The sequence below is a fragment of the Chlamydomonas reinhardtii genome, chromosome 17 (genome assembly GCF_000002595.2).
Source record: "Chlamydomonas reinhardtii strain CC-503 cw92 mt+ chromosome 17, whole genome shotgun sequence".
Lineage (NCBI taxonomy): Eukaryota > Viridiplantae > Chlorophyta > Chlorophyceae > Chlamydomonadales > Chlamydomonadaceae > Chlamydomonas > Chlamydomonas reinhardtii.
This window is the reverse complement of record NC_057020.1, coordinates 1,523,849-1,549,103: the sequence shown is the minus strand read 5'-3', so window position 1 is coordinate 1,549,103 and position 25,255 is coordinate 1,523,849. Positions and strand designations below refer to the sequence as shown.

General features: G+C 64.8%; 4 protein-coding genes across 4 annotated transcripts; 1 reads left to right on the top strand and 3 right to left on the bottom strand.

Moving 5' to 3' along the window:
• Positions 1-1,680: 1,680 nt before the first annotated feature.
• CHLRE_17g707400v5 (uncharacterized protein) lies at positions 1,681-10,273 on the bottom strand. Its single transcript, XM_043072023.1, has 12 exons — positions 10,081-10,273; positions 9,884-9,997; positions 9,602-9,708; positions 9,267-9,372; positions 8,793-8,972; positions 7,837-8,601; positions 7,477-7,655; positions 6,962-7,139; positions 6,620-6,736; positions 5,784-6,353; positions 5,262-5,345; positions 1,681-4,937 (listed from the first exon to the last, which is right to left on the bottom strand). The coding sequence occupies exons 1-12, from the start codon at positions 10,192-10,194 to the stop codon at positions 2,799-2,801; spliced, it is 4,653 nt and encodes a 1,550-aa protein (XP_042914482.1). The 5' UTR covers positions 10,195-10,273; the 3' UTR covers positions 1,681-2,798.
• A 340-nt stretch (positions 10,274-10,613) lies between these two features.
• CHLRE_17g707350v5 (uncharacterized protein) lies at positions 10,614-12,423 on the bottom strand. The gene has a single exon (XM_043072022.1). It carries the CDS (start codon positions 12,156-12,158, stop codon positions 11,802-11,804), a length of 357 nt encoding a protein of 118 aa, XP_042914481.1. The 5' UTR covers positions 12,159-12,423; the 3' UTR covers positions 10,614-11,801.
• A 339-nt stretch (positions 12,424-12,762) lies between these two features.
• CHLRE_17g707300v5 (uncharacterized protein) lies at positions 12,763-15,813 on the bottom strand. The gene is made up of 5 exons (XM_043072021.1): positions 15,278-15,813; positions 14,685-14,895; positions 14,141-14,304; positions 13,704-13,872; positions 12,763-13,525 (listed from the first exon to the last, which is right to left on the bottom strand). Exons 1-5 carry the CDS (start codon positions 15,685-15,687, stop codon positions 13,319-13,321), a joined length of 1,161 nt encoding a protein of 386 aa, XP_042914480.1. The 5' UTR covers positions 15,688-15,813; the 3' UTR covers positions 12,763-13,318.
• Positions 15,814-15,933: 120 nt separating this feature from the next.
• Positions 15,934-24,791, top strand: CHLRE_17g707250v5 (uncharacterized protein). Its single transcript, XM_043072020.1, has 18 exons — positions 15,934-16,396; positions 16,485-16,548; positions 16,680-16,737; positions 17,060-17,232; positions 17,613-17,695; positions 18,043-18,133; positions 18,447-18,830; positions 19,010-19,147; positions 19,496-19,645; positions 19,967-20,553; positions 20,731-22,158; positions 22,381-22,459; positions 22,728-22,763; positions 22,965-23,138; positions 23,492-23,584; positions 23,856-23,943; positions 24,099-24,127; positions 24,306-24,791. The coding sequence occupies exons 1-18, from the start codon at positions 16,317-16,319 to the stop codon at positions 24,516-24,518; spliced, it is 3,948 nt and encodes a 1,315-aa protein (XP_042914479.1). The 5' UTR covers positions 15,934-16,316; the 3' UTR covers positions 24,519-24,791.
• Positions 24,792-25,255: the final 464 nt, after the last annotated feature.

Below are 25,255 nucleotides of genomic sequence, written 5' to 3'. Positions count from 1 at the left end.
CTCTCAGAGCAGCGCCTGCGCCCACTGCCTCTCCCCAGACGAAGGTTTCGGAACTACAGTGCCATGAAAAACGGGATACGGGAGCTGCACTCCCAGCGGGAAATTGGCGACTGCATCAGGGGGGGGGTAGAAAGCTCAGATTCTTACCCCATGCTCAAAATTACAGAGCTTTAGGAGAGCATTATGCACGTACTTTTAGTTTTTGGGCTGAGCCCCCCCAGCGAAGCGTTCCAGGGGGGGGCGAAGCCCCCCAGGAACACCCCTGTCCGTGGCTGCGTGGCTGCGTGGCTGCGTGCGTCGGCAAAACATAGCATACTGGCGCAAACCGCGGCTGCTACGTATTAGTATTTGTTAATGCCTATTGCATGTAAATAGGTGGCAGGGAAAATTCGGGCGGAGCGAGAAGTGCCTTGGCGCGTCCATGGAAATTGACTTTCGCGAGGTCGCGAGGAAAGCATCCGGTGCCCGCCGATATGCAGTCTATAAGGCAAACTATGTTGGCGGCAAGCAAAGCGGGGAAGTATATCGAAAGTTTTGAGCGACTTGCCGAGCCATGCCTGCCGACGCGCCAGAATGCCGAGAAGCCCCGAGGTCGCCCCCGCCCCGCGCCTAGCCCTTTGAGCGTGGGGCGCCGGAGAGGTGTTGAGTATGGCAGGAGGCGAAAGAAATGCTTGGGGTGTTTGGGAACGTGGCAAGGCACGCATGCGTGGCGCGGGAAATCCCGCACGCCCCCAGTGTCCCTAGCCGATGCGCCTGCGCGTCGTAGCGGCATGGAGGCTCTGACGGGGCGTTACACACCTATTAGCTCCCAAGCGTACGGGGGCTCAGCCCATTTTCCAGCTGTACAAAGCTGACACCCCTTGTTTAAGGGGGTGTCTGGTGAGGAAGTTCTGGGCCGCCAAAGTTGGGGGGTCGGTCCTCGTCCCTGGGGGTCCGTCGGGTTTCGGGAGCCCATCCTGGCGGATTTCGGGAAGCGCCCCACAAGCAGAACTAGGGGCCAAACGCAGCAGCACGAGGCTCATATGTGCACGTTATGACGTAATAAGCACAAACAAAGCGTGGGAGGGCTAAGTTGCGCGTCCGGGCGTGGACATGTCGGGACCTGTCTCCACATTCAACACATGCGCACTGACACAGCTGGGCTCTGAAGCGCTGGTGCGCACGAGTTCACGCCTAACAAGGCTGCCCATGCACATTGTCCATTCGTCACGCGGCAGAGAGTTGAGCGCGGGGTGGTGTGGGTCGAGGGGATTTCAATGGATAGGATCCCGCCGGTGACCGAAGTCTCAGAACAGGACCGCTGATGACACGGAGTGATAGTGCTCATCGAGAGGAGTCGATTGACACCACTTTGGTATCAAATGGAGGGGGTTTAACCCCTGAACATCAAGGTTTTGTCCGTCGGGGGGTCGGTCGTCCCCTCAAGGGGTGTCCCGGGGGATTTCGGGGCATGGGGTCTGGCACTCTGTTTCCTACCCCCCCCCCCCCTGACTGCATGTCTGAGGGTTTGCATGCAAGGCGGTGCGGTGCAGCATCGCTTCGCGCTGGGCTGTACGGCCGGCTGCAGAGCGGCCCAGGCAGCACGAGGATTCCGTAGCTCCCCGCGTGCGCAGGTAAAGCGAGCTGAGACGTGAGAGTTGCGATGCAGCAATAACTGCTGGCCGAAGAGGTCTGAGGTGTTCTGTCTTTCTTTCAAGATAGCGGGCTCAAGAAAGCGCCCGCTGCGAGCAGGTAGGCGCAGCAGCGGTGCAGCCCAACCGGGCAGGCGCCAAGCATCGGGCACTGGCAGGACACAGTCTTCTGACAGAGAGGAAGCAGCTTTTGCCAAAAGCTGCTTCCTGGAAAAGGCAACACGAGAGAGCAACACAGCGCCCCGCAGGCCTGAAGTGCAAGCAATTACTCAAGAGGCGTCCTCCCGTGCGGAACCTAAACGGGGCCCATCAACCGACAGCGCAGGAGTTCACGCACCCAGATGCATCAGGTACACAGGCGTAGGAAGGCGCGCGGGCCTAGGCTTGCGGTCAGCTCTGGGCAACTAAACCACTGTCACACTCCCTGCACGTCCTCCACAACAGCCTCGTGTGTACACCACCTCAGCTCACACGCTTGCAATGTCAGCATCCACCCACAGTACTACCGGTATCCGAAATCAACACAAGCTGCCAGCCGCACACGGCCAACAAGCCAACAAGGGCAACACGCACTAAGCACAGCAACTCCCCGCAACCAGGCCATGCCAAACCGCGGCTGTCCTGCCATCGGAAAACAGAGCGCAGCCAAACTGCTTATAGAATCGTGAGCTCGTGTTGGCGGCTGCCGCGCCGGCGTCCCGGGCGCCAGAAGGGCTGAGCAGGACTCAACTCTCGCCACAGGGCTTGTGCCGCTTGGCTTGTACGTGCGCGGAGCGCTGCGGATCCTCCACTGGCAAATGCCATCGCGGCAAGCCCAAAGGCCAAGAGCCAGTTGCCGAGCGGGCTGGACGCAACCATCCAGAGGGCTAGCGAAGGAAGGTGCATCCCTCTCGTTACCATATACCCGTTCCAAGACGAGCCAAAAGGGCCTGTGCCCTCCTTTCTAGAGGTGCCGGTCGTCAGCCGGGCGGCCAGGCCAAGCAGACTCAGGCTCAGGCGCCGACGCGCCCAGGCGCCCAAAGCGAACGGACGTCAGCACAAACAAAACAGAAGGCAGAGAGCCGTCGCCAAGACAGTCAGACGAACTGCATATCCCTAAGCTCCAGGAACTCCAGCGCAAGCAGGAACGTAGCACAAGGGGCCGCCAGCGCGCGGCCTAAAGCCGCATCAGCGCGTGGGATAGGCATAGCCGGGGTACCCGGCATATGGGTTAGCCGCCGCAGCAGGCGCGCCCGGCACAGCCGGAGCCGTCGTTGGCTGTTGCGCCGCCGCCGCGGTCGCGTAAGCACTGTTCTGCTGTTGCTGTTGCGCGTACTGCTGTGCATAGTACTGCTGGTACGGATCCGCCGCCGCCTGTGGCGCCGCCGCCACGGGCGGCGCCGCAGGCTGCGGCGGCGCGGTGCCGTAGTGTTGTGCGTACTGCTGCGCGTACTGCTGGTAGTAGGCTGCGTGCTGTTGTTGTTGCTGCTGCTGCTGTGGGTCCATGTGTGCCGCCGGGGCGTACGGCTGCTGAGCCGTGGGGTATGCGGCGTAGCCAGCAGCCCCGTAGGGCGCGGCGGCGGGAGCCGCAGCCGCCGGCTGCTGCTGCTGCTGGGGGTGCTGCGGCTGCGTCGCCGCTGCCTGCCCGTACATGGCTGCGTAGGAGTTCGCCGCGGCCGGCTGCTGCTGCTGCTGCGGCTGCTGCGCGACTGGCGTCTGCGCTGCGACGGGGGCCGCAGCCGCATACCCGGCACCGTATGTCGCCCCGTACGGGTTCGGCGCCAGTGCCTGCTGCTGTGGCGCCTGTGCAGCCTGCGGCTGGGCTGGCTGCTGCGGCTGCGCGGCTACAGCCGGCCGGGCGTACTGCTGGTATGCCGTCGCCGGCTGCTGCTGTTGCGCTGGCTGTTGGGCCGCCGCCGCTGTGGCGGGCTGCGACGGATACCCGGACTGAGCGTACGCATGCTGCTGCTGCTGCTGCTGCGCCTGCCCCTGCGCCGGCTGAGGCTGGGCTGGCTTTGTAACCTGGGAGTGCTGCTGCGGCGGCTGCTGGCTCTGCGGCTGCTGCTGGTAGGACTGGGGCGCTTGCTGTTGCTGCTGGTAGGGCGTCTGCGCCTGCTGCGCGGGTGCGTAGGCCGCCCCAGTCTGCGCATAGCCAGGCGCCTGCGCCTGTGCTGTGCCCGCCGGCCGCTGCTGCGTCTGTTGTTGCTGCTGCTGCTGCTGCTGCTGCTGCTGCGGTTGCTGCTGCTGCTGCTGTTGCGGCTGGCCCTGCCCCTGCTGCTGAGCCTGCGTCGTGGGCTGCAGGCCGGGTGCCGTGGGCTGCGCCTGTGATGAAGGCTGCTGCTGCTGCGGCTGCTGCTGTGAGCCCGACTGCGCCTGCGCAGGCGGCTGCACGGCAGGCCGCGCCAGCGCTAGCTGCTGCTGCGGCTGCTGCTGCGCCTGCTGCTGCGGCTGCTGCTGCGGCTGCTGCTGCGCCTGCTGCTGTGTCTGCTGGGGCGCCTGCGTCTGAGCCTGTGATGGCTGCTGCTGCGCCTGCTGCTGCTGCGGCTGCGTGTACGCTTGTTGTTGTTGGCCGTACTGTTGCTGCCGAGGCGTCTGCGCCTGCGTCTGCGCCTGTTGCGCCTGCTGAGTCTGAGATTGCATTTGCTGCGCCTGTTGCGGCTGCTGTTGCTGCGGCTGCTGTTGTGACACAGCGCCCTGCTGCTGCTGCGCGGTGTAGGGCACATGCGGCGGTGACAATGTAAGCGGCGACTGCTGCGGGGACAGCACCTGTTGCTGCTGCTGCTGCTGCTGCTGCGGTGTCGCCTGTGGCTGCACCACCGGCTGCCCACCGTAAGTCTGCTGCGGCTGCTGTTGCTGTTGTTGCTGCTGGGCAGGCACCTGCGGCTGCTGCTGCATGGGCGCCTGCAGCAGCAGCTGCTGCTGTTGCGCCTGCTGTTGCTGCACTTGCGCCTGCTGTGGCTGCTGCGGTACAACGACGACGCCAGCGCCTCCGGGCTGTACCGCCACCTGGTGTGCGCCGCCGCCACTGACAGCCGCCAGTGCCGCCGCCGCCGCGGCAGCGGCCGCCGCCGCCTCCTGCGCCGCCACCGACGGCGCTACCGCCACTGCCTGCTGCAGCCCCTGTCCCATCGCGCCCGCAAGCGGCTGCATGCCGGCCGCGGCTGCGACGGGTGCGGCGGCTGCGCCGCCGCCGCCTGCCGCCGCCAGCGCTCCGACGGCCGCCGCCGCCGCTGTGGGCTGGTGCTGCTGCGGCGCCAGCTGGGGCTTCTGCTGCAGGATGGCGCCTATGGTCATGATGTTGGTCAGCAGCGTGTGCGCCTGCATCACCTGTGGAGGTAGGGAGGGCGGGAGGGCGGGAGGGCGGGAGGGAGGGGGGCGAGTGTGGAAGGAGGCGAGATTGATAGGGCTTGCGGACTAGGGAGTCGTATGTGGGCGAATGTGCTGGCCGGGTCAGGGCCAGCAGGAAGCATCCAATCCATTAGCGGCCAGGCGAGCACGGAGTGCTGAAAGGGCGGTCCAGGACTAATGCGGCGCGGCCAGTTCTGGGGCGGCCACGGCACGCCGCCCGCATCCGTCACGTGCTCACGCTCAGCACTAATAATCACACGCACGCTCCTGCACACACGCTCCCTCGCGCTCACGCACGCTCACCTGCGCCAGCTGTCCTGTGATGTCGAGCTCAAAGTCGCCACCGGGAGGGAAGGGGCCGCGCAGCACCACACTGGTTGAGGTCACCTGCAGGTGGGCGCCGTGGAACGGGAGGCGGGAGTGAACCGAGAAACAAGCAAGCCGAGGCCGGGTGGTGGTATGGTGATTTGGGCGTACTGCAGGACCAAGACTTCGGAGGTTTGGCCAACGGCACACGCCCGCAACGCTAGGGGCGGGACACATGCAGTGCAGTGTGGTCGGGGCGGCGTTCGTCCGGCGTTGGCCTGCCCCACGGACGCGGCGGGCAGGCCGGCCCACCTCCCGCGCCTGAACCCCTGCATCCTACTCGGTGTGGGCACCGGCATCGGCACCCACAACCCCGTTGCTGTCCCGCTGCCAACTGCGATGCCGACACAACCAGGCGGCGAAATCGTGCTGTCATTCAAGCCGCAACTCATGTCACCAGTCACATCACCCCCCGCGCCGCTCTCGCGCCAGCGGCCCCGGCGCCTCCGTCTCACTCACCTGCTGCACCTGCTGCACGTTGGTGCCGTTGATGCCCTCGGCCGCGTTCACCAGCGCCGCCGCCACCACCAGGCTCAGCCGCACCTGGTCGCGAGCCAGAGGCGGCAGGCCCATACCGCCGCCGCCGCCACCCCCACCCCCGGCATCTGCTCCGCCTGCCGCGGGCCCTTCCGGCCCCTGGCCCGGCCCCGGCCCGCCTGGTCCGCCTGGTCCGCCCGGCCCGCCGCCCTGCAGGTGCATCTGCATCTGCTGCTGCTGTTGCTGCAGCATGTCTGCAGGCATGTTGCCGTTGCCTCCTCCTCCACCTCCCCCTGCGCCCACAGACACCATGCTGCCCATCGGCGCGCCCTGCTGCTGCTCACCCCCACCCCCAACCCCACCATCCATGCCATACTCTCCCATCTGCTGCTGCTGCTGCTGCTGCGCCGCCGGCGGGCGGCCGCCGCCAATGGACGCAAGGTAGTTGCGGTGCACGTGCTCGAAGTCGGGTGTGCCCAGCGTTTCGCGCATCTGCAGCCCGCGGTGCCGCATCTCGCTGCCGCGCACCAGCGCCGCGACCATCTGAATGGCCTGTGGGGAGGTGGGGGCACGAGGTGGGGGTGAGGCATGGGTTGCATTTCGTACGTCAGTTAAGCAGCCACTCCTCAACCCCGCAAACCTGCACCCAAGCATACCCGCGGTGGGACCATGGCCTCCTTGCCCACACCTACTACCTACTCCATGCAGATACCTGCAACCCCCAAGGACTAAGTCAGGCTCGGGGGCTTAATTTTTCCTCGGGTTCCGACATACCGCAACGATTCCACACCGCTCGTCCCACGCGGGCCCACCCTTACCTCCAGCACGTCACGCGGCTCGCCCGACGCCTCCAGCTCCTGCTCATCCTTGCCCCCGTACGGCGGCAGGTCGTTCTTCTTGTGTACGACACAGCTGGTGTGGGTAACCGAGCTCACCTGCGGCGGAAAGCGGCATGGGGTATTTGGTTGGGGTAACCGCACCGCCAGGGCGTGTGTGCGTTGTGCCGTACTGTGCGCCCACAAATGAAGTACAGTCCAGTAACAGCCCATGCACCGACACTCGTCCCACACCCATGCGGCCACGCCCTGCACGCAAGCACACGTGCCCCTTGTGGTCTCCGGGCCCATCACAACGTCCCCATACCCCCCTCACGCACTCACGTGCCGGATGATGCCGCCGCGCGGCCCCACCACCGCGCCCGCCACCGACTGATGCAGCAGCAGGCGCACCGTGAAGCGCCCGGCACGCTTGCTACTGCCACCACTGCCACTGCCACTACCGCCGCCACTGGCCTCGGATTTGGCTGCGATCGCGTCGGCAACGTGCATCTGGCCGAGCCTGTGTTTGTGTGTAAGGGGTCAGAGCAGTAGGCGCGGTTAGGTGCAGTGGGGCAGGCAGCGGGAACGTGAGTCCGCACCCAGGTTTCGTGTCATGGACCCAAACCCTGACCTGTCTCCCTCTTGCAAGTCACGGCGGCCTGTCGGTCCACCGGCCACGGCAGGTCGGCCCCACACCCTCTAGTCCCAGTCCCAGTCCCAGTGCTAGCTCCCTCCCTGCTGCCCTGCGTCCTTGCACTGCCAGCTACCCTTTGAATTTTGGGGTTCTGTCAAATCCCTGTCCCATTCCCTTACTACTTATCACTGGGCCTAATCACCCTCCCTGCCTCCCTCCTCACCTCTCCACGTAGAACAGCAGCGCCTCGGTGGCGGCGCACCGCACCGCGCCCGCCGCCTCGCTGCTGCTGACCTCCAGCACCCGCACCGCCGTGCCCTTCACGGCTGGGTGCACCACCAACTTGCCCAGGCCCGCGCCGCCGGGGGTGCCCAGCAGCGCCTTGCGCAGGTCGCGCAGCGCCTGGCGAGAGGACGCACGTCAAGGAGAAGTGAGCAGGAGAGGCGGGCAGGGACGGTTTGCAAACCTGAGCAGCACTGCATCAAAGACGCGTCCACAAAATGCATTCATTGAGCCCTCCTTCAACTCCCCGCCCCGCCCAATGCCACCCCGCCCCCTTCCCCTCTTCCTCCCGCGCACTGACCTCGCCAGCCTTGCCGATGAATCGGCCGGCCTTGGCCTCCGGCACCACCAGCCGGTGCGTCACCGTCACCTGCGTGTTGGCCTCGGCCGGACTGCGCCACTCCGGCAGTAGGCCCGCCACGCCAATACCCAGGTCCGTGGGGCCGTCCCACACAGGCACGCCGCCGCCGCCAACCCCCGCTCCCGGGCCGGCGCCGCCGCCATCCATGCGCATCATGGGACCCATTGGGCCGCCGCCGCTGCCGCCGCCGCCCATGGGCATGCCAGCGGCAGCGGCGGCCGCCGCCGCCATCTCCATTTCCATAGCCACCATGCCCATCGCACCCATTGCCACTGCCGCTGCCGATGGATCTATCATGGGCCCGCCCATAGGCATGCCGCCGCCGCCGCCCATTGGCCCCATGGGCCCCGGCCCTCCGCCGCCGCCCACGCCCATCATCATGCCTCCTCCGCCGCCGTCCATGGGGCCCATGGGCCCGCCTCCTCCCCCTCCGCCCATCATCATGCCTCCAGGGCCCGCCATCAGCTGCCCAGGCATGCCGCCGATGGGACCCATGCCGCCTCCCATCGGCATACCGCCGCCGCCACCTACCACGCCGCCGCCGCCGCCGCCGGCGGCGCCCGCCGGCCTGCCGCACACCATGTCAATCTGCATCTGCAGCACGGGCAGCGGCAGGGGCTCGTTGCGGGCGGCGCAGAAGGCGCGGCGCACCTCGCCAGCCAACCCGCCCAGCGCGGCGTGCACTGCGGGCCAGGAGCCGCGGATCTGCGCGGCAGCATGGGGAAGGAGGGGAAGCAGGGGTGTCTAAAGTACCGGGTGGCGGGGATGGTGCCGTGTCAGTCATTGTCAGCGGCCAGCAGCTGCTACTCACCTTCGCTCCCCTGCACAAACAGCATGCCTGCAGCCCGTCCTGCCCTCCTCCCCCTCCTCCTCTCCCTCCTCCTCCCCGCGCATACCAGGAACGCCTCCTCGTCCGATTCCGCCTGCCGCGGCCGCTCGCCCTGCCCCGCCAGCCGCCCCAGTCCGGCACCGCTGGCCGCCGCCACGTCCGCCATGGCCATGACCCCCGCCTGGCCGCGCAGCTGACCCAGCAGCCCCGCACACAGAGCCGAGGGCACCAGCAGCCGCAGCTCCACCTGGGGACAGAGGTGGAGCCGGGGCAGAGTGGAAGCGAGATAGAATAGCCAGTGCAGGGCGAGAGCGAGAATAGCGGAGTTGAAGAACAGTTAGAGGGTGGGGGGGGGTGGAGGTATGGGGCGCGTGAGAGAAGCATGTTAGGTTGGGTCAGGGGGCGGTGCGCTCATGCTCTCCCTCCCCTAGCTCCGCAAACCTGGCCTTCACCTCGCTTGATGCCCGAAAAGTATCACCGCGTCTCGCTTTGCTGGTATATTGCCACCCCGCCCCAGCCCAACCCGCTCGTGGCACCTCACCGGCTTGTCCAGCGCGGGCGTGTGCTGCCCCGCATCGCCCTCCACAGCCACGGTTGCGGCGGCCAGCAAAGCCTCGCCGCCGGGGAAGGTGGGCGCATTGCGGTTGCTGCAGCAGCGGTAGCACCGGGCAGTAGCAACCAGTAGGCAGCAGTAGCAACCAGTAGGCGGCAGCAGGGACGGAACACGCAGTGCGTGTGAGAAGCGTGTGCCGGTGTTCTTGCTCGGGCAAGCAGAGGCAATTGGCCGGGGCGCAGTCCCGTGACCACGCGTGTCAGCAATTGCAAATCAGCAAAGCCATGCAAGCAGTGACTGTCAAAAAAAGGCCCCCAGCTCACCCAGGCCCAGACTCGATGTAGCATACGCGGTAGCGCTCCCCCTTCCCGGGCGGCACCTCGATCACCGCGGACGTGTTCTTGCGCAGAGATCGGATTGTGTCACCACCCTGTTACAACGAGTTGCAACAGAAGTAGTGAATAGTCCATGCAAACGGGTGGGGCGGGGAGTTCACAGCACCGCGTGCCATCGTGGAGCCACGTTTCGGCAGGGCCGAGAGTGACCAAGCTGCAGTGGTCTCGGGTTTCGGCAAAACGCAAGCTCGCTCTAGTGACGGCGCACACCTTCCCGATGATTGCTCCCGCCTGTGGCTCCAGGCAGAGCAACCTGAACCGAACGAAGGTCAGCGGCCGGGCCGCATCTCCTGAGCGCCGGCTCTTCTTGTTGTTATTCTGAGCCTGCAGTTGTCATATTGCATATATCACCAACTGCAACACAAGTCACCAAAGCCAACCGGGCCCACAGCTGTAACGCGACGCACCTCTTGCTGCTGCTTGCTGTCCGCCTTGCGTTTGCTATTATTGCCGTTGCTACTGCTGCCTCCACCGCCTGATTTATCCCTAGGCGGATCGCTCTTCTTCGTCTCCCCGCCCATTGTTGTTTCGAGATTCGTCGACGGTGCAGCGTGCAGAGGCGGCAGAACAAAAACTGAATGCTATAACATGGTCATCCACTAGGTGTAATAGATCTGCTTCCTTGGCCAAGCGAGTCTCTAGGGTACTGGTGGGCATGGGTGCATGGCGGCACGCATGGCGGGCACCCAAACGCCCAGCATGGTACTCGCCCCCGCTGCCTCGTTGACCCACTTCTTTCCGCAGATATGCGTGTGTTCTTCATGTCTCCAGTTTGTTGCTGCAGCACTCAAGAATTCCTGTCTGTGCTCCCTGCGAACGCTGCTGCCTGCTTCTGTAACGTCCTGCATGGCCGCATCGGTGCTGCAAGCCTGCAACTGCGCCCCCCCATGAGAAGGTACTGTCGCTCATAATTTCTGTCGTTGCCTGACCACCGCCCAGCTCCATGCTCCTGCTTACTTGACCTTTCCACTCCCGCACAAAGCCCCCGGGCCGCCATCCGTACTACCTCAACATGCTTTTTCCTGTTACAGTTGCCCCTGTGCATGCGCCGTGTGTCCATGCATGATAGCAACCCATCTCGGGCCTGCGCATCTCATTATGGCCTGGGCAGCCAGCCTTGACTAACGTGCAGGGTGCACGCTGCGCAGGGGCACGCACCCTTCACTCCATGCCGCGCCAACTCAAGGCACCCATGCTTCCAGGTGCTCGCCATCATGTGCGCGTTTTTATTTCACAATGTGTCCTTCACAGCAATCGTCAATAATCTCTCCGTGCTATCGTACACTCATGGCACAGGCCATGCGCCAGTCTACGCCAGTCGCGTACCCAGCTGAGAATTCAACCAGCAAACTTGTACTTCATCAACAATACTTCAAATGCAAATATGCACCCACAACCAAATGCCAAACAGTAGCACAGCAGCCCTTGCGCTTGCAGCCAGCGTGGAGCGGTCTGCCTTCCCCTACACTACAGTGTCCTCCACAGGTGCGAAATGCCCCCACGGTGTTAGGGCCATCCGTGGCTCTCGCCAACGCCGCGTCCCCACACGCCGCCGCAATGTGTTGAGTTTGCGCCTGGAATAGACGACCACTCAGGACGGTGTATTGGGGCTCGCGCTGAGACAGGGTCAACCCATCTAGCTCCCTACGTCAACGGACGGCTGGGCACACTACAAAAATGCCTTCCAATAGGCTGAATGTTGTACATGAGATACTGAGTATTCGTCATCGTGTTGCCATGTGCATTCCGCCTCAATGCTTCCGGCACGGAAGCAGACTAGGCAAGCCCTAATGCGCAACATGTCGACGCACAGGGTCGCCCTGACTCCGACAGAAGATTGCGCTGAACGTGAGCAATCACGCGAACATATGCTATGTACCAGTTCTCCTGCTAGTCATCATTTGCAGCGGTTTGCTGCTAACGCCAAAGTCCGGCGCCTGGATCGATTTGCGAGCGCCGACGCACGGTACCTTGACAATTATTGTACATCTATCTGCCTCAACCGGATAGCACACACACTTGCCTCTCTGCGGGTGGGTGCGCCCCAAAAGCGCCACCATGCCACCTTTGTTAACTGCCCATCGCTGACGATCGCTTGACGCGTCGGCTCCCTCGCCGCTCGTGCGCCTCAGTTGCCGAAGCCTGATGTGCGCTTGAAGCTGCGGGAGAAGGTCAGAAGCGAGGCCTCCATGCTTGAGCGCCTTGCCAGCGGCGGCACCTCGGTCGAGCGCGGTATGTCCATGCTGCCGCGCGTGAGGCTCTGCGTCTGCTGCAGTCCCTCCGGCGCCCAGGTGGTGGAAGTGCTTCCCATGCCCGCCCAGGTGGTGTTGGCTGAAGTGGGCGACGACGCGGTAGTGAACGCGCTCGTCACAGGCGGAGAACTGCCAAACAGGAAGCCGCTTTTGCTCGGCGCCGAGCTCCCGAAGAGGCTGGTGCGCGGGGCACGCTCCCGGCTGGCCGTGTGAGTTAGGTCCACGATGTCCATGATAGCGAGCGGGAGGGCAAAAAGGTTTGCTGAGCAATTGACCCCGAGACGAGAGGTCGCGCTTGACAAGGCAAGAGAGAGAGATAGCGCTTAGTGAGGCTCTTCCTATTGAAGGAAGCGGGATACGTACATACTGTATCAAGGTCCAGGCTGAACCTCTGAACCTGCACGCGCACCTTGTCATCGCAGCATGAACTTTCCCGGCCCGACAAGCTCGCTGTTGCCCTGCCCATAATTTTCGACTCCAGTCTGTCAATTCAATAACGCGATCCCATGGGCGATCGGCTCGTATCCAAGCCCAATTCGCGTTCCCTCTGTCCTCGCCCGCGAGCGCTCCCCCCCCCCCCCCTTCCCAACGCCCCCCCCCCCTCCAACCAGCCCCAACAATCATTGCCCAAGACCACCACACTGCCCCAATCTGCAACAAGCACTCACTTGTAGTCCTGCCGGGTAGCTGAGGGCCACTGGCTACACTGGCAAAATCCCTGTTGCTAACGATTACGGCTACCCCTCCGCCCCTTATATTTTCCGTGCTACCCCGCACGCCGGGACCTCGCCAACCTGCCTGAACCCTGTCCCATCACACACCCCGCACGCACAATCCACGCGTCCGTGCTTACAGTGAGTGTTCGAGCGTCAATACCTGCGTTACCCGTCCATACCGGCCCACGCCGTGGTACATGCGAATGGCTGCTCCGCTTCCCCGCCAACACCGCACCCTGTCCTGCCGACCCCCGCCAGCGTTTAGTGTGACGTCGCGACCCATCGCCGCCGCAATCCAGCCCCAGTGCTCTCAGGTACCAAAGCTCTGGTACATACGATGCAGCTTCTATGCAAGCGTTCACTGTACCTGATTCCGCCACTCCTAGTTGTCTTGCCAAGTCGTCCGCCGCTCGCGCTCCCACAGCGTCACCCCAGCGCATCCCGGCGCCGCCCAAACTACTAAGCTAAATCTATGCCTCTTGCGAACACAGTCCAAGTCCCGACCTGCCTTCATGATTCATGAAGCACTTTTTTAGAATTGCAGGGCTACCACACGTCCTGAACTCCTGATGATTCCAAACACAGACGGGGCCATGCCAAACCCATGGCCCAGGGCCAACCATTCTGTTTCATACTCAGCGGCTCCAGATCACAGAGCCGCGACAACCACCGCGCCCTCATGACGCCTTGGCGTGCACGGTGAAGCCGCCGTTCTGCCCCGTGGCCGCCACGTCGGCCTTGTCGCTGCCCGCTGGCCCTTGCCCCTGCTTGCCCTGCTGCGTCTTCTTGTCGGCTGCCATGCGCCCTGTGACGTACTTGAAAAACTCCAGCTTGTCGCCGAAGGTGTCCTCGCAGGAGGGGATCTTGGTGTACTTGACCATCATCTGCCGCGAAAGAGTGCCAGGAAGGTGTTGCGTGCACGTGTTCGAGCACAAGGTCAAGGGAAGCGACAAGGGAGAGTGGGTCCTACCCTGACGTCGTTCCCTCCACACCCTGCGCCCTCCATCCTGACTGCCACTCGCTGTCAGATTTCACCACCTCTCGCCCCACCCCCGCGCCCACCTGCCGCACGTTCTCCGCGTACAGCGCCGGGTCGTCCCGCTCCTCCTGGCTGGGCACGTACATCGGCAGCACGTGCACGGTCACGCCGTATCTGAGCTCCGTCATGGTGAGGAAGATGTGGTGGTGGCCCGGCATGGCGTCCCAGGTGGGCGAGAAGCGGAAGCTGCCCCTGCAGGCCGGACAGGGGTTGGATGCACACCAACATGTTGAGGCTGGGCGTGACAATGAGCAGGATGTGGCCTCGCCAATCTTGGCTGATTCGCATGGACGGCAACGTGCAGCCCGACAGCTGCCTCGTACATTTACCCTCAGCCTTGCCCCCAGCCTTGGTTCAGTTCGTTAGTTGGGTTCTGGCTAAACTACGCCTTCACTTCTTGAATAATCATGATTGTAATCCACCCCGCATGCACCCGCCGCCCGCACACACCCTGCCGCACCTGTACTTGAGCACCAGCGGCTGCACGGGCACGCCCGCCACGAAGGCGCCGCGCTTGAAGGGCATGATGTACTTGTTGTTGGTTGTGGTGCCCTCCGGGAACAGCATCATGGGCAGCTCCGCGCTGCCCAGCTCGTACTTGCGAGCCATGCGCTCCCTCACCAGCTGCGTGGAGGCGAGTGGAATGGCATGGAGTAACGGAGTTGAGAGAGTGGAGGAATGGAGACGCGAGGAATGAAGTAGAGGCACGGGGATAAGGCGCAGGAGCTGTGGTTCCGGAGGTCGACACCAGCTGCAGTGCCGACGACTGAGACGAGACAACAGACAGCACTGCCGGGAACGCGGCATGCGCTGGAGCCAGCCAATCCAGATGACCCGTTCGCACGTGAGCGTATCCGCTCCGTCCCACTCTGTGTGCTTCCCGTGTTGTCGCCAACGTCCCCGAACGCAACTGTCACCACCGAACTGTATCCCCGAACGACTTTGCACCCTGCGGCCGCCCAACCCCTACCAGCCTGCTCCCAATGCATCTCTGGCCACCCCACCTGTGCCATGCCCTGACCTCCGCTCGCCGCCGCTGCGTCCGCCGCGGCCTTGCCGCCCTCCGCCGCCGCTGCCGCCAACCGCGCCTCCCGGTCCACGAACAGGCACTGCATGGCCTTGCTGATGGCCCCAATGAGCGGCAGGTTGGAGACCTCCTTTTTCGCCACAAAGGACGGAAACAGACGGGACATGTATAGCACGATGTCCACCCAGCTGCATGGAGGAGAAGAGGCGAGGAGGGGGGGGGAGGTAAAAGGGGGTGGTGAACGGAAGGGGGAGTTGGGGCTGTGGGTCAGGTGATGTTGGTCGGGCGTTGGCGGCGCGCGGGGGTAGCTGCGTGCAGTGGTTAGCTGCACGGTGGCAGCAATGCAGTCCTATGCTGCAGCAAATATGTTCTATGCCGTGATCGGCTTGATGACAAGGAGGCACGGGACGGGCGTTGGGCTTGTCGAGGCCGCCAGGCCGAGTAAGGGCTGTCATCAAACTTTGACTACAACGGCCCTCCCTCGGGCTGCCCTTCCCACGGCTGCCCTTCCTACGGCTGCCCAAGCCCAAGGCTTGGACCCCCTGCGGCCCAACTTTCGCGATTTCCCACCTGCAGTGGTTGGAGACGTAGCCGCCGAAGCGGCGCTCCAAGAAACCGGCGGGGGCAGTGGACGACGTCGAGCCGTCGGGGCTCACGTACACCCACTTGATGGTCCAGAACCCCAACGCGTACAGCAACATGCGCGTCCAGAACCGGCCCCAGAACGCCATGTACTTGGTCTTATAAGGCTCTTTGAGGACGACATTGCCGACCGAAATGAACAAGTAATATGAGACGACGCAGAATAGGCTCGCAAAGAGCTTGACAGGCACCAGCGTGAGACACACGAGCACCAGTCGCAGCTTCAGCGCCAACGAGAGCTTGTTGTTGGCATACGTTCCATAGGCATCCGTGCGCAAGAACGCCTTGGCTTTGATGTAAGGTGGTAGCGTACCTAGCCAGCCGTTATCTGAAGACATCTTGTCCGCAAGCGAAGAGAGTGAGTGTGGAGTGTGAAAGAGAAGGAATTGCGCAAGTTTACGACCGACGTGCACCCGGTCCCACCAATAGTGTTGTATTTGTAAGCTTAAGTGGCTGGAGTCGACTCGTATCTAATGGAATGCTTTCTCTTCCAAGTTGCGGAGACCTCATGACGGCCGTTGGCCGCCAATCCGCCGGACTCATGCCGAGCCTGAAACGCGCCATACGAGAGTTCAACCGCCAGAGTCTCGGCATGACTTTGAATACATGATTGGTCTAGTGGCAGAGGCTGAGGCAAAGGGGGCAACGTCCGAGTTGGCGGGCGTGGCGTGGCGCCTCGTGGCGTGTCAAACACATTTACTCGTTCGCCAGCTGACACCATCGCCCCGCCCTACATAGCTTCTCCGCATTATCCGTGACACATAACGTGTTGCTCCAAAGTTCTACATGGGTCAATGTAGCAGGGTTTCAGGGAGCCGGGCTAGCAAAAGTGCATTCGATGCCAAACGATGCGGTCTTCCTCGTCAAACCTTGACGCCTTTACCACCTGCTAAGATATACATGGTGATAAGGCTACTACATGCATAGCTGTTGATGCGAAATAGATGATAGCTCTGTTTTCGCAAAAATGGTATTCGCTGGTTGCAATAGTAACGTGTTCTTTACCTTCTTGACAAGGATTACTGATGGCGTTGCGACAGGCATTTGGTCAGTATCTCATGTCAGGCCTGGGAAGCGTGGTGAAGAAGCGCGCTCAGCATCTGAGCTTGCTTCTCCGGAACTTGCGCACGTGCAGGGCCTCGAGCGTGCTGTCCACTTATATCAACGTCCTAGAAGGTGGCACGGATGTGGCCAATGAGGTGCGGTGCATTCAAAGACTATCTTTCGGCCTTTCGGGCTGCTCCAAGACCGTTGCACTCTCCCCACTATGCCTGCCACGTTGCCAACCCGCCCGTTGCCACTTGCCACCCCCCACCCACCCGTTCCGCAGCGTGTGGGCTATGCCCAGGCCATCCAGGGTACCTTTCTGGCGGTGGCGGCAATCCCAGGTGAGGAACTGTGTGTTCGTGTCAGGCATAGGGCGTGTCCGCCGGAAGTTGAGCAGACACAAGTACGGCATCACGAGCTCCCGCCTCACCCTCACCCTCACCCTCACCCCCAATCGCAACGCCCCCACAAAGCTCTAAACTTACCTCATGCCTTGCACCCGCCCCAGCCCCAGCCCCAGCCTCCCAACCCACCACCACTTCATCCACCAGTGCCAGCTGCGTCCTGGCGCCTCGTCTCCCTCCTTGGAACAGTGCACCCACCACCATCCCACCCACCACCCATTACATCCCTCCCCCCTTGCCCCCCCCCCCACAACCCCAGCCGGCTGGCTGGCCATGCATTACCGGCGCGACGCCATCCTGCGGGTGATGGGGCTGCTGGCGTTCGCCGCCATCGCCACCACCAGCGCCGCGCTCGTGCTGTCGGACGAGGCGGTGGGCGGCTACAAGTACTGGCTGCTGTGCGGCGGACTGGCGCTGTGGGGCGTGGCGCAGGTAGGGAAGGGGGAGCGGAAATGTGTATGCGACTTTGTGTGTGTGTGTGTAGCGAGGTGTTGGGTTGAATTGAATTGGCGTGGGGCGGGTGCGGCGAGGTAGGTTTGGGCTGAGAGTTGAACAGAGGCCAGAGGCGGGGGCTAAACCTGTCCTGTCAGCGCCGCCATTGCGCTCTTGTGCTGGACACGCCCATTATACAGACACGCGGCTGGTGCTCCTCCCTCTAGTTCCCTTCGTGCACTCTGCAAACCCCCTTGCAACTAACGCCTCGGCCTGTGCTCCGCTCGTTTTAGCTTGGTTGGGTTTAGCTTGGGCTGGAGTTTACAACCCCGCCCCCTGCACTCTGCAACCCCCCGCCCCCCTGCCCGCACCACCCCCAGGCCAACGCCCCGGTGCTGGACGCGCTGTTCGCCGACTCCACCACCACTGGCGACCGCTCCCGCCTCTACACCTGGCTGCACATGTGAGTGGCGCAGAGGCACACACACACACACACACACACACACACACACACACACACACACACACACACACACACACACACACACACACACACACACACACACACACACACACACACAAAAACACGGCGGCGACGGCAGGGGAGCAGGGCGTAGGCATGTGAGGGGCTGCTGCTTGCGCTGGCTGTTGTGCTGCGTTGCGATGCGGTGTTTTGGGGGCCGCTCCCCGCAGCATGTCCTCTCCACGTGCCCCTCCACGATCGGCTCCCTCCCCACCATTGGTTCAGAGTAACCCCCACCCTTCCGGCCGCGCTCCCACCCCTCCGCCCCCCTCCGCCCCCGCCACCAGGAGCTACATCGTGTCTCAGGGCGTGGGGCCGGGCGTGGGCGCCGTGATGTTCTACCTCAGCGGCAACGTGTGGAAGCTGGAGGTGATGCAGGTGCGTGCGCGTGTGCGTGTGCGCCTGTGCAGGGAAGCACCCCAATAGGAAACATCAGACGCTAAGACGGGGGCGGGGGCGGGGCCAGGGTGGGGTGCTGTGGTGACGTGCGCATGGGGTGCCGTACGCGCGTCAGTGACATGTATGTCGGAAGGCGCTCCTAGGACACCATCGGACCCCACGGGCACAGGCAGCTGCCCGCCGCCTCGCAAACAACCATACGCACTCCCCTCCTTGTCTCTGCCGTTCCAACTCCTCCTCCTTCCCCTCCACGCCCCCCTCCCTCCCGCTTTCTCCCCCCTCGCCCCCCAAGAACGTGATGCTTGTGGGAATGGCTCTGGCCTGTGTGCCGGCGGCGCTGCTACTGCTCGGCTTCAACGACGACGCAGCCCTGGGCGTCGAAAGCGAGGGACTGCTAGCCGCCCGCGCGCCGCTGCTGCAGCCATCTGGGTCGGGCCGAGGGCCGGGCGAGCGCGAGCGCGACTTCTCCAGGATGAGCCGGGCTAGCAGCGGGCGACCGGGCGAGCGAGGAGGAGGAGGAGGAGTAGGCGCGGGCGTGGGCGTGGGGCTGTCGGGCGGCAGCTTCACAGCGGACGGGTCGGAGGGTTCGGGCCCCACGGCGGCGGCGGCGCTGCGGCTGGCGCTGGGCGCGGCTGGCGCGGCGCGGCACCGGTACAGCGGCTTTGGCGAGTCGCAGGTACGTGTGGTCTGGAGCGGCGAGCGCAGCTCCGCTTAGGGCGCTGCCTAGATGCTGTGTTTGAAAGACTTGCGTCGCACGCAGTACGGCAAGCACACCCAGGCAAGCAGCTGGCTAGCCAGCTAGCCGGACTTTGGGGACACCCAGTGGAGTCACGGCTGCTCCTCCTGTTGCTGCAGGATGTGAGCGAGGATGAGGATGAGGAGGCGGGCGCGGCGGGCGGCAGTGGCGGCGGCGGCGAGGACTACCGGCGGCGGCTGCTGGACGGATGGGACAGCGACAACGAGCCCAACTCCTACAAGGCCGCGTGCGGGCCGGTGAGGGGCTGCGGGCAGGGTGGTGGTGCGGGGGAGGGGCTTGGGGGAAGGGAGGGGGATGGAAAGGCGCTGGGCCTCTGGGGGTGATGGTGAACCATATGCCCAGTAGGCAATACCGGTAGGGATGGCAAACGCTAAGGTGCAGGGGGCTCATGTGTTGAGGGGATGCCATGCGCGGGTGCGTGCCAGGGGCTTTGTGACGCTGTGGGGAGGTCTTGCGAGGGAGGGCAGGGCGCGATGGTGAAACATGGCAACCCGGCAGAACACACCAGCGGAGGAGATGGAGATGCCGGCGCTTACGGTTGTGCCTGACATCCCGCACACGCCGCCAACGAACCGCCGCTGCAGACAAGCGCGCGCCCCAGCCCGGCTCGGCCCGTGGTGCCTGCGGGCGGAGGAGCTGCCAGCAGCTACACGCCGCCGCCGGTGGTGGTGGTCACGCCGGCGGCGGCGGCGGCGGCGGCGGTGGGAGGCAGCGGCCTGAGCCCCGCACCGCCGGTGAGTCAACCGAGGGGAAGGGAAGGGAGGGAAGCTCAGGGGACAGGGGACAGGAGGCGCGGGCGGGTACAAGGGATGAGCAGCCGCAGGCAGTCCGTTGCCGCCAGTGCAGCGGCTCTGTCGTGGCGCCCTGGGTGTTTGCGTCGTTGTACCTGGCCGTTGCAACCGGAGCGGTTGACTGCATGCGCACGCAGGTAGACCATGCCTGCTTACCTCGGCCTGCGCCTTTCGCTAGCCCCATACCCGCCCACCACCACCCTACGTCTGCACTTCTTGAATACTCATGAATGTAAACCCACGATGTAACCTCCCCCTCAACAGAACGTGTCCAGCCACGCGCTGCTGCTGTCCCCCGACGTCTCCACGCCCGCCACCAACCGCTCCACCGCCACCACCCCCGGCGGCGTGTCGCCCGCACCCGCCGCCAGCGGCCGCCCCAGCCTCCAGGGCAACCACGTGGCCACCGCGGCGGGGGCTGTAGCGCCATCCGCGGGTGCAGCGGCTGCTACAGCCAACTTGCCGGGCGTGCTGGGCACGGCGGCGGCCGCCGCGGAGGCGTGGCGGCAGCAGCAGCAGCAGCACGGCGACGCTGCCGCCGGTAGGAGTGTCGACGAAACCGCTCAGGGCAAGTTCCATGCGATGCGCCAAGCAGTGGACAGCGCCGCTGATCCGATGGCAACGGCGCCGCCGCCGCCGCCGCCGCCGCCGCCGCCAGCCATGGCGGACTGCCGCACCGTCAGCATCTTCGGCGGCGCGGTTCCGGGCATTGACGCGGCGGCGGAGGCGGCCATTGCGGCAGAGGCTGCGGCGGCAGCTGCCGAGGGCGACGGCGAGGGCGGTGGCGCTGCCGCCGGCGCGGGCTCGGAGCTGTCGTTCAGCGCCATGCTGCGGCCCGGCTCCAAGAAGGGGTGAGCGCAGGGCCCTGGGGCCGGGTTGGGACGGGCAAGGCATCGGCGGAACTCGGTTTCAAGGGGGAAGGTATCGGGGCTGATGCATACGGTATCAGCAGTTACATGCTCGTCCTCTCGCTCGTCCTCTTGTGAAGCCCTTTCGGCTTTCGCCCGATTGCCCGCAATCTACTGCAGGGGTTCCAAGGCACGCAACCGCTACGCCAATGCGGCGGCGGCCAGCGCAGACTCCGCTCGCGCTAGTGGCGGCGGCGGCCTGTTCGCGTTTCCCGAGGAGGTCCTTCGGGAGGACGAGGAGGAGGAGGTTGAGGTGGGGGTGGAGGAGGAGGAGATTCGTGTCGTGGCCGGCCGCAATGAGAGTGCCACCGCCTCCGCGGCCTCCGCTGCAGCAAACAGCAATGGCCAGAAGCAGGCAGCCCCTGCAGCGGCCGCCACGGCGAGCAGCGGCAAGCCTGGCGAAGCTCAAGCCGCGACGGCGGCGGCTGCGGCGGGCGGGAAAGCAGGGGCTGCTGCCAAGCGCGGACCGACGCTGACGCTTCCCAAGACGTCAGCGGACGATGCGAGCGGGGCGTCCGCTCCTGCCAGTGACGGCCCCGAGACACCCACGTTCTACGCCGCCTCTGCAGCAGGCAAGCAGCCTCCGTCTGTGGCGGCTCCATCCCCGGCGGCGGACCTGGAAGGGTCAATCACGCCTACTGCGGCGGCGGCGGCTGCCGCCGCCGCTGCGACGCTGCAGCGCTCCCCGCCGCCGATCAAGACAGTGGCGCCGGTGGAAAACGAGACGAAAGCCAACAAGAAGGACAAGGACGGAAAGGACAAGAAGGATAAGGATAAGGAACGGCCGGTGCCGACGGGGCCGCAGGAGATGATTGCCTCCCCCATGGCCGCCGCCGCCGCGGCCGCAGCCGCCGCCATCTCCGCCACCGCTGCGGCTGAGCGCGAGCGCATGCGCACCGGCCGCCGCACCAGCGGCGAGGTAGGTGGCGGCGGCGGCGGCAGTGCGGCGGCGTCGCCGTCGGGCTCGCCTCGCGTCAGCTCCTCAGGTATGGCGGCGGGAGGGCTCGGCGCCTTCGGCACCCCACAGCTGCCCTTCCTCAGCGCTGCCGCCGCGGCGGCGGCCAACCTCGGCGGCTCCACCCCCAGCTCCCCGCGCGCGGTGCCGGTGCCGGTGCCGGTGCCGCCTCCGGCGGTACCAGCTAACCCGTCGCTGTCGCCTCCACGGCACCTGCACGGCGCCATTCCGCGCCGCCCCAGCCGCCTTTCAAGCAGCAGCGGCGGTGCCGACGATTTGCACTTCCCCAACCCCGTCACCACGAGTGGCACCGGCGGAGCCGCCGCCGAGAGGCACCATGACGCCGGTCCGCACCACGTCCCCACCCAGCCGCAGCTGACGCCGCCGCCGGCGGAGCGGCAGCGACTGGCTAAGAACACGCCTGGCAATGACCGGGCACCAGGCGGCGGGGCTGGCGGAGGAGGAGGCGGAGGCGGTGCTCTGGTCGCCGGGGTACGGCGGGTCAGCGGAGCAGGCGGTGGCGGCGGAAGGGAGGAGGCGCCGCCGCGGCTGGGGCCGCGCAGTGCGATACAGGCGGAGATCCACAAGCGGCGGTGAGGCAGTGAAAGCGGAGGCGGAGTCGGTGATGAAGGTGGCTAAGTGCTGCACCCCCCTGAGTCGGCTATGCACATGTTTGCTATTTCGCTTACGCACATTCGGGGCTGCCAACTGGCACGTTTTGTCTGACAATGGGCGCCGCCGTACGCATGGCTTAGTGATCGTGGCCCGTCTCCCCAGCTCCTCCTCCTGCCCTGCCTCCTCGCACCTGCCCGCAGCTTCCTGTGCCTGACCATGGCCTGGATCCCGGGCGTGCTGGCGCTCACCGACTGCATCATGGGGCTGGCGTCGGGCATGGTGCGTGGGGAAGCAGGAAGAGGGCGTGAGGTTGGGGCAGCGTGCGGGCCTGGTGGTTGCGTGCATGCGTGGTGGGAACGTACGAGCGTGCAGCGCAGAAGGGGGCGTCAGGGACTGTGCCTGTGCCCGTCCCAGGTTTGAGCTGTGTGTCGCTCTCAGGGCATAGCGCACCACCTGGCAGGACCCTGGCACGGCACCCTGACGCAGCCGCGCGCACGACACCCGACCAACCCCCGTGGCCCGCCCCACGCCCCGCGCTCCACTGCAGACTATCAAGTTCTTCCCCATCTTCTTCAAGGACGCGGTGAGTGCAGGGGGCGTGCGATGCTCGTTGCCTTTGCCCGCGGCCTTTCGTGCGCGTGCTCGGTAGGGCATGTGCGTCTTGCGCTCCCTCCTCTGTCTCTTCAGGCTTATTACTGCACAATAGTAAGCCCCGCTCCCCTTCATAATCATGAATGTAATCCTCCCTTCCCTTGTAAATCCCCCCTCCCCGCCCCCTCCTCAGGTGCTGCTGCCGCCCGTGTACGTCAACCTCATGTACTGCGCCATCCCGCTGTGCCTGTCCTCCGCCGCCTTCGTGGCGCAGCGCCAGAGCCGGCTGATGGGCCGCGTGCAGACCATGGTGCTCAACCGCGGACTGGGCATCACGCTGCTGGCCTGGATCGCCAGCCACCCCAACGTGAGGCCGCGGTGGCGGCGGGAAAGGCGGGAAGTGGCGGCGGCGGTGCAGCTGGTGGCGGCAGCTGTAGCGCGAGCAGTAGCGGGAGCAGCTGTAGCGGGAGCAATAGCGGGAGCTGTAGGCGGGACGGGTGGCCTGTGGGAAGGTTGTGAGGCGCGACCGAGGGCCGACGGGGATGCCTTGGTACGCATGCGTTTCGGCATGCGCCCTCAGGCTGCGATACTGACGCGCGAAGCCTGCCAGGCCTGCTGCTGCCAACCCAGTATTGCCGAGTGCTAGCCACGCGCCCATCTGCCCACCCGCTCACGCACCCGCCGTTACCGGCCCGCCCATCCCCGCCCTTTCTCCCACAGCACTGGCGCGAGCCGCGGCTAATGGTTCCCATCTACATCGCGCGCACCTCCATCATGAACTCCATCTACCCGCTGCAGAAGTCCATCCTCATGGTAAGACAGAGACTGAGCGCCAGCACGCGGGGGGCGAGGGAGGGGGCCTTGTTTTCACCGCATGTCCAATGGGAAACCCATAGGGGTGGTAAGGGCACGGGTGTAGGGATTGTACCAGGCGTGTCATGAGGGCGTGGTCCGCTGCAAAGCCCAGGGATCGCAACCAATTCTCCCATGGCCCTTCTCCCTGCTTCCCCCCGGGCCCCGCCCCGCAATCCTCTCGTCCCCACCCTTGCAACCCGCCGCCGCCCCCCCCCCTCCTTTCCCCTAGGACTTCGTGCCCAAGGAGAGCCGTGCCGCCTGGAACAGTCTGGAGTCCGTGACCGCCTTCGGCTGGAGCGGCAGTGCGGCGCTGGGCGGTAAGCAGACCCATCCGCGCAACGTCCGCCCAGGGGTCCTCGCGCCCGCCACATGATCCCTTATAATTCACGCCCACGCCACGTTGTTCTTTGCCAGGCCATGCCACGCCCCAGCACTGAACCCCCTCACGCCTCCCCCATGCCTCTCCCCTCAGGCTGGCTCATTCACAAATACGGCTTTCAGGTGAGGCGAAGGGACAGGGGGGAGGAGGGGAGGGATGGGGACGAGGCGGGGAGGCGGGGGAGTCGGAGGCCCACGCTGGCTTTATCACCATGCATTCACAATTCCTCTGTTCGCTCGCGTGTCTTTCCCATTCCCGCACTTATCTTTCCCCACCATTTCTTTTTCTCCTTCCTTGCAGTTCACGTTCATCGTCACGGCGCTGATGCAGAGCATGGGCTGGGCCATGAGTATGCTGCTGCTGCCCATCGTGCCGCGCAAGGAGGCGGGGCTGCGGGACGCGGTGGTGGCGGCGCGGCGTGGGTCGGTATCGGGGGTGGGGGCAGCCGCCGCAGGAGGAGGAGGCGGGGGCGCGCGCGGCGAGCGGAGGGCGGTGTCGCCCGGGCGGCGGTGAGCGGCGCGCTGCCCTACGTGGCCCTGCGGTACGGGAGCGCTACTCGTCTGTGACTCTGTGTGTCAGTTACTGAAATGTACGAATGTACGATGGCTGCGGTGCGCCGGAGTTCGTGCGCCAGCGGTTGTACTTCCTGAGGTCGGTGGTGGGGCGAGGGAGCTCGGGGCTGTGAATGAGGAGGAGACCACCCTGCCATGACCACCAGCCTACACCCTTGACTTGGTGTTACAAGCTGGAAGTGAGCATTCTCAAACCCTGTAATCGCAACGTAACGGACTACACCATCTGTGCAGCCCAGCCGTACCGCGTTGCGAAGGCCCTGCAATCCCGCAACAGGCAATCATCGACCTCGGCAACAGCCCTCTTCCAGGGACAGGATAGCATGCATGACCATGCACACCACCTTGTAGCCCCCCCCCTGTTTCCTTACGGCCTAGTTACGGGATTGGTTCAGGGTTTACGCCCCCCCCCCACACACACACATATACACTTCGCGCGCGCTGCAGCCAGCTTCCGGCAGACTGCAGTAGCCGTCATCCGAGGCCGCTGGGCGCGTCTCTAAGAGTAACTATCTGTCTATCTCCCCCACCATTTATCATCACACAGCACCGGAACTGCTGCATGTTCCCATGCAGATGATGCACATGTACGCTTGCATGGTGCAGCCGCTTTGCATGGTGTTTTCGAACACTAGGTCATATGATACCGTTACCTCTCATGTATGTCAGAGGGTGTTA

Bases quoted from the DNA above. Each gene is read 5' to 3' on its own strand.
- CHLRE_17g707400v5 (XM_043072023.1), bottom strand. From the start codon at position 10,194: ATGGGCGGGGAGACGAAGAAGAGCGATCCGCCTAGGGATAAATCAGGC. The intron at 9,998-10,080 runs GTGCGTCGCGTT...TGACAACTGCAG, and splicing joins ACAGCAAGCAGCAGCAAGAG to GCTCAGAATAACAACAAGAA. The intron at 9,373-9,601 runs GTGAGCTGGGGG...CCGCTGCTGCAG, and splicing joins TACATCGAGTCTGGGCCTGG to CAACCGCAATGCGCCCACCT.
- CHLRE_17g707350v5 (XM_043072022.1), bottom strand. From the start codon at position 12,158: ATGGACATCGTGGACCTAACTCACACGGCCAGCCGGGAGCGTGCCCCG.
- CHLRE_17g707300v5 (XM_043072021.1), bottom strand. From the start codon at position 15,687: ATGTCTTCAGATAACGGCTGGCTAGGTACGCTACCACCTTACATCAAA. The intron at 14,896-15,277 runs GTGGGAAATCGC...TCCTCCATGCAG, and splicing joins TACGTCTCCAACCACTGCAG to CTGGGTGGACATCGTGCTAT. The intron at 13,526-13,703 runs GTGGGCGCGGGG...CTTTCGCGGCAG, and splicing joins ACGCGGAGAACGTGCGGCAG to ATGATGGTCAAGTACACCAA.
- CHLRE_17g707250v5 (XM_043072020.1), top strand. From the start codon at position 16,317: ATGGTATTCGCTGGTTGCAATAGTAACGTGTTCTTTACCTTCTTGACA. The intron at 17,696-18,042 runs GTGAGTGGCGCA...CCCCGCCACCAG, and splicing joins CTCTACACCTGGCTGCACAT to GAGCTACATCGTGTCTCAGG. The intron at 22,460-22,727 runs GTGCGTGGGGAA...GCTCCACTGCAG, and splicing joins TGGGGCTGGCGTCGGGCATG to ACTATCAAGTTCTTCCCCAT.